Raw genomic sequence first — 12,158 nt, 5'->3', positions numbered from 1 at the left:
TAGCTTCTTTTTATTCTGTATATATATATATTGTTTCAACTCATGAATGAATCGAATATCACATCACCGAGGTGGGTTAAGTAAAAACGAAAGTCACATGATCACCAAATTCTATGGCTTAACTTCCAAGTGTCTTATGCCCTTTGCACGTGTCGCCGTTATGTCTACCTTTACACTGCGGTATTCCGCTCTAATATCTATAGCTTTCAGATATTAAGACGAAATGTGGTGCGGCGTTGCAGAATGGCGTATTCTAAATTAGAGTTAATTCAGATAAAATATAAAAGGCAGTATTGTTAACTCGAATTAAAAGCTGTTTTTCAGATTATATGGCCGGAAACTCAAAATGGCATGTAATTAATTAAAATTAGGTTAGAAAGAATGTGAATTGGCGTTACTGTAACAGTGGATTAAAATTATATTTTCGGGTTATGTAACATAAATATGTCTACTAGAGTGAATTTTATTCCAACTTTATTCAGATGTATATATGAAGAGCCAGAGAAAGGGTGAAATTATTTATATATATACTATATATATAACATAATCCATAGGATGTTATTTATGCACGTTTGCAAAAAGATAATAACTATTAACTAATATTAAAGTCCACCATCGAAAGTTTAGGCAAGATAACGCTTCTGTCTATGTTCATTATAACTTTGTTACGTGGCTGTAACAAGCTATCTATATCGTTATGTAGAGTCAACTAGACGTTATTTATGTGTAAGAGATAGAACAGAGAAACGGCACTTGTCGTGTTGTCTAGCCAAATGATCTATATATTGCCTCTGTCTTATTAATTATGACACATTAACCTTAGCCATTGGCAATACATCATGATAAACAAGAATCGTCTTCTATATTGTCATCTACGTACACTTCCAACTGGGTCAGGATTTCTACGGGATGGCTAATCATGCAAGAGTTCCTTGGAGTATTTACCCATGCTACGGGCCCCGTATCACACAGTCAGTGTGTATATGTCTCTTTACTGTCTTCTTTTATTTTTGCCCCATTCCGATTTTTTTTCGTCGTCTGCACTACAGTGCTGAAGTGCACTTTATCAACCGTTATGTGTATCGGCGGTACTTTATGGAAGGGTTGATGGTATTCCGGGCCAAAATGTCACCTGAGCACTGCACAAGGAGGATTTAGCGCACAACATATGGGATGCCGTTTTCTGTACCTACCGCAATTTTTCCTGAAGCTAAAATGGATTTTTTTTTGTAATTTACCACTACGATAACTCACCGATACTGGATTTCCACAAGAAATACTTCAGATTGATCTTTCACGAACGATCTGCCATTGATTATTCTCATTTCCCTTGCTCAGTGGAGACTATCAATGTAAAAGCAGTTCTCATTAATTACCATCTCCTCTTTAGCATATTTAATTTAAGTGTCAACATTTTAACATGTAATGGTTCATTGCAACGCTAGATTTTTGATGCGAGTTATTATCTGTTCAAAGCAATATTTTTTTTGAAATCTAGCATTATGCAATGTGTAACTTGAGGCAGTGAGTAAAAACTAATCTAATGCATCAAGCCTTTTTGCTAAATTGCCTTCGTGAAGGTGGGGGTTAGCAAAGACCTCCAGCATTGTTCTTTAGCACTGAGACAAAGGAAATGGCAGAGTGAAACCGAATCACCTTTCTGAACATAACCAATACTAATACAGTAATAAAAATGTAATTATTCCGTCAGAGTAACAGTAAGTTTAGGGATCGTGCCCATAAAACTATTTCATCACAAACTTACGTTAACTTGTTGACATGTGTTTAGTTCACACAAGATGTTGTTAAACATGAATTGATGTTTTATTATTGATGTGCCACCCGAAATTACGATGGTTGATATTACACACAACATGTGTAATGAGTTTGTAATTATTACATGTAATAAACAAATATTTGAAAAAAAAAATTATTTAGGTAATTTATAAACAACGCCTTTATAACTATAAATCAGGTGGTACTCATTATGGCTGCTCATTCACTGAAATGATATTTTGATTTCTGTGAAAACATTGTTATAGATTTCCATTATTTTCGTTTTGCTCCTATTGATAACTAAAATGTCCTTATAACAATTAATATCACATTCAAACAACCCAGAATTTATTGAAACATGCATGTATGCATACAACTAGTGCATTGTAATTGTTATAAGACAGAGACGGGTATTCGTATGTTATACTAGCTTATACTTTGATACAGTAACCTTATTCTGAGTATTTAAATCAAAGTTGAGTTCTACAATTTGCACTAATTTCCAGACAGTATTCATATCTAGTTTCGTCTAATGTTATCATAGTGACTGTTTTATTTCGTTACATAACCTTAACCTGACCATATGTAACATACCAATATATAACCCTTAGCTCATCACAGTAAACGATAAGATTACGTTACAAGCAAAACACGAATTTTCGTCTGCCGATGAAATTGAGGTTAACTTTCCCTCAATAGAACACTAGTTACTATAATCCTGTGTTGGGTTATTTAAAAGGATATTAAACTTAATTTCTGAATCAGAGCAATAAGGAAATATGGATTACTAAGATGTATCACATTGACCTTCAGATGTTTAACATGGATAAAAATGTGACGTCGTTAGTAATGCTCGATAATCGTGAATTCAACGATAATGTTGTCAATAAATAAAAAGAAAAAAAATATATCTGTCAGATAAATTAATTTCATTTATGTCAATATTTGACAAAGGATTGTTCTCTCAACCTCTGTTAAATAAAATGAAAAAAAATATATATTAATATGTCTTTATTTTTAAACATTTACATATCTGAAATAGCTTGATATGCCCCAAATACATTTACACTTAGAATTTCATATCATTGCTTTAAATGTTTTAATGTAAATAATTGTTGCCTAAGTTCAAATAGCCGACTCATGATTGCGGCTAGGCCTTTAACGGCATCTGTATTTGATGGCTGAAGCGCGCAAAATATTTCCTTTAATACATTTTATAAATGTCATTTATTACAACTGTCATGAGATACAAGCGTCAATTTCTCACGTTACACGTCTCTACATCAACCATCTATTCTATGTATTTAATATGAAATTTATATGTTTACTCTAAAGAGCTCTCAACTGCCTACAACACTTTTATCCTCGTTGTCAGATAGTGTCAAATGAAATGAGCCATGGAAGATCCTCGGTAGATGTTTGACCTGAACGAATACATCTCTTCTTACCTTAGTATTGTCCACACACTGAAGGAAAACCCTCGTCCTGTCAATGATATATAAATATTTGTAAATGAGGATTTAAGCGGCGTGCTTCAAAACCGAAATATGTTTGTTGTTCTGGTCAATTAAGCAAGTGACTATGAAAAGAGTATTCTATGTTGTCTGTAGAATATCAGTAACCTCGTCAAATAAGGTGTTATGTGTCAAAGACATGAAGAGGGATGGCCCTACTATGAGACGGATTGGGGATCTGATCTGTTTCTCAGTAGGTAGATATACCTAAATCATCAGCACTCCACAATGCGATGTGTTGTTGATTTTGACGAACGCTGTATTACTTTAAAGAAGCAATGCTGGAAATACAAGAGAGTAAAAATAGTATTGCTTTAGTTTGTGTTATCTTCAATCAAATAGAATAATCAATTTCAATAATTACGACATTGACATATAGAACTCAGAATAAGCAGTCACAAAAAATAGCAGGTTGATATAAAAAAAAACTTTCATCGCGTTTATTTTTCAATCTTGACAATAGAATTAATCAATGTCATTATTAAAACAAAGCAAACAAATCGAATTATTAATATCACTAAAGCAAAGCATCAAAATATGGACCGGCATCTGATGATTACACTGGTTGGTAGACAGTGGTAAGAAGAAGCAAAACAAAGATACAAAAAAAATGGAAAAAACATTCCATGACTAAAATACTTGTGAGATGTGCGACTTTCATTACGATGACTAGTTCAGTTCTTCGACTTCAGTAATAACCACAACATTATGTCTTTAAGAGGTGATTAGAAAAGTTGTAATATTTTCATTTACAATGTCCGTGATAGTTTGCCAATTAGCATAAAAATGTATAATGTAACGTGGAAATTATGAAAAAACAAACACACATATATTTCGTTATTCCAATATGTTATTGTTCGATATACAACACCAATACATTCCTTAATCTAAATTTGAAGGTTTTTAAATATATCAGACGATAGGATCTCAGAAACCAATATCGTAATTCAAGTACACATGGGAATGTATATATTCAGTAAGTATGATTAAATCAATGATTATTGGTATGGCAGTTGTACTTTGCATTTGTTTATTTCGCAAATATAAGACTTTAGTTAATCGTATTAATCATATGAGGACACTGCATACATGCGTAGTAAATAAAGAGTCTTGAATGTATGTTGTTATGTTAATTGCTAATTAGCCTGATAAATGGACTTTAATTAAACATCAGTGATTAAGTGGGGCCCTAGTAAATAAATGTTGTATAAATCTATACAAGCTTAATTTGTAGTATTAATGAAGATTGCGTCTCGTAACGTATATAATATGGTATGCCCCTGAGCACCTATGCACCTAGGGAGCTATATCATATCCATACGACAGGGTTGTAAATATAGCTTATCACAAATGGTTACATATCGTGATTTGTATAAACAATAGTCTTCTATTTATATAATAGCAAGCATGTACTCTGTAGTTTACAAAATAAATACACAATCGAATAGTCCATGTAGATCATTCGGTACATATGTCTGTATATTTTTCTCTATCAAACGTAATAATTCATGATCACCCGATATACATGAAGAAATATCCAGAAGGCCAACAGGTGAATACTTGTTCTTTTTTAAGGACAGAAAGTCTAGAAATGATACAGTACAGTTAGCGTCTCTGAACATTTCATTACACACACAATACAATCAACCGAATACGATCCGTAAGCCAAGTGTCGTACGCGAGGTTGTGAGTCCTGTCATGTCACCTCAGTTTCCAAAGTCAAAGTTATATAGAGCCTATCATTTAACCCCGACTGTTTCATCGTTTAGTCCCGTGCTAGTCGGAGGCAGGTCGAAAGCAAATGATCATTGATACTGAAAATTGGTCTCATACAACTGGTCACACCGGTCGCTTTAAATGATAGTCCGACTGTAAGACAATGCGACAAATGATGATAGAATGACAATTTATGATGTATCTTTTTTCAGTAGATATTTTTGTTGTTCTGAAAACTGCTACTTATGTTCCGGATTTAATTCTTCTTTATCACCATGTGGACACCGATATCTCATATCAGATCGATCCCGACACTGATAGAATTATCTGAACGCAGAACAAACCTATATGTTTTCACCAAAGTTGACTTGGCTACTGTGCTCTACAATGGGTCCGAGTGACTCGCTAGCTTGGCCTCCCGACACTGTCTGACAGTGTTATGTTGGACCATAACTTACCTGTAATTACCGCATATTACAATGTCTACTAAGTGCCTACCTGGTAGTTACAGTATGAAGACATGGGTAAATTTGAAGTACCATTCTAATGATAAATTATACATAGACAACTGTCTTGGAAGTCTACATAGAAAGCACATATTAAAATGTCACCAGAAATGTAGCCCAAGAACTTAAGTATTCTAAATGCGGTGTCAAACTAATAACTGGCTAGAAATATGTTAGTAAATACGATATCTCACACCATATTAAAGTGATAAAATTCATCTGTTTCGACATCTGCAAATATAAATTTCGTTATCTATATTAGAAAGACTATTTGCAGAAGTCAATGAAGTTGTTGGCGCATTCTATAGATTCATTTCCTTTGACCTTATAAAATAGTACGATTTTGTTAATTGCTATATGATCATTATTGTTTTCATTGCTAATTTCCAATACTATAGATATTTGAATAACAAAGGGTTATACACCATATATTTCCATCCCTAATCTGCTATCAGGTATGCTGAGTGTATCAACTAGATGAAACTAATGAGGCATCTATCAAATCATATCTCGTTTGGGTGTATTCCTTTCCCTATCAAATCAGTTAATTGTACAAAGGTTGTTGATTTTGACATTTTGGAATTGTTTCAAGTTGGCCCATTTAGTGTTTTCTCACGATCAGTAATGAAATAATTCATCGTTGTTGTTATTCTGGAGACTTGGATTGAGTTTCATTCTTTATATTGTTGTTTCATCTCCGTACGACACGTAGGTTTGATATGTTTATTTCATATATAAGCGTTTCATCTTTCAAGGGGATTACGGAAGCATCTGCAAAGGATTTCGGTCATTAAGATGAGTTCGTGTGTTAGGTCACACGTTTGCCTTATAAAAAAGACAATATGATTTATTTCTGAAAGAAGCAGATGTGTGCTATTGAGTCAAGTTAGGTCAATGACGTCTTTGATTTTACCCAAGACAAGATAATTGCTTAACAGCTGGGTTCCATGACATTTGGCATTTATGAAAACTGTGTCAACCGTTAGGTTAATACGTATACCTGAAATGTCTTATTCATAAGCAAAATTAAAAGTGAAAAAATCTTTACAAATGCCATATTTGCATTTACCTGCAGTTGCGCCTTTTTCATCTTGTATGAATTATACCTAGGGCCTATGATCTTTACAATTAACAAAACTGCACCTTTATTGCAATTGTGATGTCATACTATGACGTAGTAATGCCCTTGTTATAATGCCTGATATTGTAAACAATAACTATTAAACAAACCAATTTAAACAAAACAAAAATATGAACAAAACAGAGCAAAAAAAAAAAAAAACCAGCTCTGAACAAAATAGAGCGAAAATACCATGATTCATAAAAAAAATATTGCGAGACTGTTCATGCTCGAATTTAAAACTTTATCGCTGAACTTAATGCATAACGACAATACTATTCCTATGGTACTGTTGTACGTATCTCACTCTTATGTATATCAGATTATCATATGACACGTTCCTGTAATACGACATGGCTACAACAGACATCAGGTTGACTTTAATTGGTAGAAGATGGTTAACGCCGTGATGTTTATGTTGTCCATATTCATAACAATAACACCTATCTCGATAATTAAATGTACTGTTGTGGTGCTGATTATGGCAGAGGTCTGTCTAATTCCTTAATTGGTATTCATATTATGTAGACCAAACCTCAACACCTTAAATCAACTATTTCGGATGTTAAACTGTACTGACATGACTTCCTTGACTTATTAAAACAAATAAAAACATACGTAGTTATTTCAAATCTTCAGAATTATCAATACATCAGAATTATTTTAATTATTCATATGTATTACTAACGTGATCAGCATGCATGTCCCCCCTGAATCATGTTGTCAGCGCCATTGTACGCATATATATCTTCAATCAGTGCAAGTCAATAACCGTAACTAAAAAAAAAGTAAAGTGCAATTTATATTACTGTAAGGCGATTTATCACATAACAATAAGCTTATGAGATTACAATGCGTGTAATCGATTTTGTATATTTAGTTCCTTTTTTTTGTATTTGAATAATGATGTATCGCATCGCTTAGATAATACATTTTTCTTGTAATACAGTGTTGTAAAATAATACATACATCTTGTTATATTGTTACTCAGCATAATACATCTATCTTGATATGAATCAGAAGTAAAGCTGTTGCACACTGAGAGACACAACACTACAATGTCTGTTATCGCCATGTAATGTGCTCGGTGAATCCCCTTCACACATCTGTATTCCTTATCGATTAGGCAGTCAGAGGTTTTGTGCTGTCATAAACGTATCTAGATACCATAACATCACACCTTTGTGATATGGAAACTTGTATGAAGAACAATAAAAGTCAAGAGCTTGAGACCGATGTGACAGCCACTGTCCCAGATTGAAAGCTCCTTAAGGTGTTACTACGATTACGATGGATATAGAAATATTTTAAAATGTGTGTATATGTATATATATATATTAGTTATTCCGTAGAAACAGCTTGACGTACTATGATAACGAACATAGAAATGGAAAATATTCTTTGATCTTATTAATTGTCGTCTATTGTTGTCTGGTCCGCCAGAGCACATCACTATCAACATAGCAGGGTCGTAAACCTGTTACAAAAGTTGGCGCCTTGTCAGTCGGGCTGTCGTTTTGACGAGATCTCGGTGCCGCGAGACTTGATGCATGAGTAGGAAATCGGATCGTATGATTCGCTGTCCATCATCTGTATGATATCAAACATTGTAAAATAGCGACAGTTGATGAGAGGACAGAAATACCTGTTGCAAACAACGTGATATGTCGAGATTGTGACACGAACGATGATATTGTCACAAAGTTGAGATAATCTAGACAACTAATTATAAAAAGATGCCAAAATATCACTGTACTAATTTAAGTTGTATATCATCAGATTAAGCATTAAATAGATACAGATATAGCGGATAAAAATATTGATAAAAAAAGCCAGCATTTAACTCGTTATTGGTTTGTAAGTTTGTCTTTCCTTACATGAATTAATGGGTATTAAAATATTATCAATCACTGAAGGTTTCATTCTTATGTATTTTAATACTCGATTTTTTTCCCACATTTTCAATCATTACCCTTATACAGCAATGTAAACAGTTGCATTGGTACTAATAACTAATTTAACATAAATCAGTCGTGGTCAGACAAATATGGGCAGGCTGGATCATTTTTAATATCACATAAATTGCATGTACGGAAATCCTTAGTAACATTGGTCTTAAGAAAAAAAAGCATTGCTGTCAATGTTAACATTTGATTTGCGAACAAAGCTATTAATATATCACAATTGAAGTATATGAAGTCAAGGTACTGTTAACCTTTATCGGGTTATAAAATTAATAATGTATTGAGTACTTGAACTTCATCAACCGTTATGATATTAGAGTACATTCTTTTATATTGTAAACAATTTATATATTTCAGAAACTGCAGATGGTGAATCGAAAAGGTCAAGGACATCATATACACGGCATCAGACGCTTGAACTGGAGAAAGAATTCCATTATAACAAATACCTCACACGACGCAGACGAATCGAAATTGCGCATGCGCTGAATCTCACAGAGAGGCAAATAAAGATTTGGTTCCAGAATCGAAGAATGAAATGGAAAAAAGATCACAAACTCTCTCATATAGCCAAAAACATGAACTTCTGTAACGCTTTGGAAAAAGTGTCACAAGAGCGAGAACATAAGGGGACCTTGTGAATTGTAAAACACTAATATACTCAGATTCTATGAACGATGTGACATATCACATAATGACACAACAATTGACGTGTTCAAGATTACGTCATACGTTACGTCAATATCTATGATGATGACGTCACAAAGATCCGGCTTGTTTACGCCCACGCACTTGCTCTGCAACGACTGTGGATAAACATAGGATATTCGCATTGAAAACAGGCAAGATATCCGACACAGATGAAAGGCCCGGATCCGGTTCGGCTACCGTAACATCACTGAACTGGTGTCCCATTAATTAGTGGATACCTTTCCTTTGGAATTTTCCAATCGGCTTTTTTTGTGTTATTTTTTAAAGGAAAATGAATACCTTTGTAAACTGAGATACATTGGTTAAATTTGACAAAGAGCAGGCTATTTCTAGGTTGGTTTTACATATATAAGTCAATTATGTTTGCTATTAAGATTTAAGTTTAAAAATGATTCATAATAAGAGTTTTATTATTCTATTATTATGAAAATCAGGGAAAGATTACCGACTGCTACAAGCAAGTATGTTCATTGTCAATCATAAGAATATGGATAGTACAATCAGGGTATGTTGCTAGATCTACAGAATATTTCAGTATTTTAACATAAAATGTGTAGTATTTCAAGTCATTGTGGAGGAAGAAGCAATTACCGCGGAATAAATGCAGTGAAACAGATGTTGTGAAAATGTGTGTGTATGGATTTGAAATTGTGTGAGATGTATGTATGTAATTTTGTATATGAAAATCCAGATAGTTTAGTGCTCATTATGATGGAGTAATTGCGTCGTATCATAATTAAAAGGACACATTTTGCTAAAAAATAGTTTCTTAAAATATATACACAATGAATATATATATACATATGTATCAAACCGCAAGATTCAATGTTAAAGCAACAGCATAATAAACATTAAATCGAAATGATACAATACTTAACATTCTATTATAGGTAAAGACAACAAGTAAAATATTTATTTAAATGTATATTGCATAAATAGAATATCAACAAAATGTGTCCCTTTAATGAATTTCAAAATGAACTACTGAACATGTAAATACTTAATGTAACCTCGGTTTTCTTATCAGGGTAATGACGAGGATCATGTGTGGGTTACGTAATAAATATATGAGTACATGTATTACGTAATGCATATTGAATACTTATGAATCGTAACTGTGTATTTATGTAATTAATTGTATCAATCGGCGATAAATATTTTCCGTTGATATGAGAAAATTTTATTCAGCCACCACAATTCCAATCGTATATGTGTCTGTTTTGTTATTTATGTCGTAATAGTCGAAATAGTGTTGGTCTTATTTTACATTTTTCAAATTACAAAACATATGAATATATAAATATATCTATATATTGTTTAGTGACTGATATACTTCTACAATCAAAGTAAAGGAGGAACTTTGCAGGTTGACGTTTCCCTCAGCTTTATTCATTAAACCGAATGATGATGACAACCATTTGATGATGAATATATTGGAAAAGATTAAAGAGAGCTGATCTATTTATTTATACCTTATTTTATCTGAAAGATAATAAGTTGTTATACAACAACCGAAATAATAAAATGCTGAATTTTATAAATGTTTTATGTATATTTTAATGTGTTTCTACAATTTTTTTTCTATAATTAAGACCAGCTTTCTGATGATATATTGCTGTGCGCTCATTATCATGCTACAAGGTAAAATGAAGATTGTATAATAAGGAGCATTAACAAATTGTGAAATTGGACTACTCTTGCTCTACTTATCTCAAAATTTATGTATCATTTCAATAAGAACGAAAATACATACCGAATTATTATTACTTTAATTAAGTAAAAAAAAACTAAATATTGTTTCTTGCTAATATTCCGGTTTTGAATAAACTGGTAATTGAAATTATTATTTTACTCATTTAACATAAGTTTTTTTAGATGAAGGCATAAAGCAGAGAAAAATGAAATAAACCATAGAATAGCATTGAAATTAGTTTCATTTATCATTTAATTATTCATAGGAATTTACTGCCTATTTGTTTCTTTGAAAATTTATTATGATGGATATTATTTATATTAAATGACTCATTTGAAGATATTTAAATTTCATGACCTTCTACCTTCATAAATGATCATGTGTCCGTTCATTTGTCATGTTATATATGCCATTTGTTCATTGTCAATTTCGGTAGCTATACTGCCAGTCGTATAAACGTCACCGTACGATCAATTTGGAATAAAAGATAATTTTGAGGAGATAAATTGTTGTTCCTATTTTTTATTGATAAAGAGTTTTGAAAACAAAACTGACGACTTCAACTCATAACATTGCTAATAAAATGCAAGAAATACTATGACGAGTGACATACCAGATTGATAGCAATTCAAACTAATTCAATGAAATAGAAATCCAGTGGTGTAGAGAACGAACAACTTCAAGGATCTAGCATTGATTGAGGCGGTAAAAAGAAAGGAACTAATACTTATATCGCATATGTGTCAATAAAACTGATTGGTTGCAACAGAACTGAGAGGACATGACAATGCTAATGACAATAAATAGTGAAAGGTACGAACATTGAAATTATAATATGCCACTGATAATACTAAATCAAACTATGAACACAGAGAGAAACTGATATTATTTTAATGAATAAAATATTGGATGGAACAAATATTGCTAAGCCAACAAATAATACAGACAAAGTAACCAAAACATAATTCAAACGATTCAACAAGGGCAAACTTAAACAAAAGGTTTGGATAATCCTGATAAGAACAATAAGGTCAGGTGCTCCGAACGAGTAAGCGTCTTCTGCTTTATTGACGACACCCGCAATACAATACAAATCTATGTTATATCTTGGTTAAGACAGAATCTCAAAATGAGAGTAAGTGTGGTGTCAACGGAACA

At 32.6% G+C, this 12,158-nt stretch overlaps 1 protein-coding gene across 3 annotated transcripts in view; it reads left to right on the top strand.

The window, feature by feature from the left end:
- LOC117321756 (homeobox protein Hox-B4-like) overlaps nucleotides 1-11,506 on the top strand; it is a 42,088-nt gene extending 30,582 nt beyond the window's left edge. For all 3 annotated transcript variants that reach the window (XM_033876271.1, XM_033876273.1, XM_033876272.1), the window contains one exon: nucleotides 8,954-11,506. In XM_033876271.1, the coding sequence (XP_033732162.1) occupies nucleotides 8,954-9,237 (284 nt within the window). In that variant the 3' untranslated portion in view covers nucleotides 9,238-11,506. The remainder of the gene's footprint in view (nucleotides 1-8,953) is intronic.
- The last annotated feature ends 652 nt before the right edge of the window (nucleotides 11,507-12,158 follow it).

This window comes from Pecten maximus, chromosome 2, assembly GCF_902652985.1.
Source record: "Pecten maximus chromosome 2, xPecMax1.1, whole genome shotgun sequence".
NCBI classification, from domain to species: Eukaryota; Metazoa; Mollusca; class Bivalvia; order Pectinida; family Pectinidae; genus Pecten; species Pecten maximus.
This window is presented reverse-complemented; position numbering and strand designations above follow the sequence as displayed.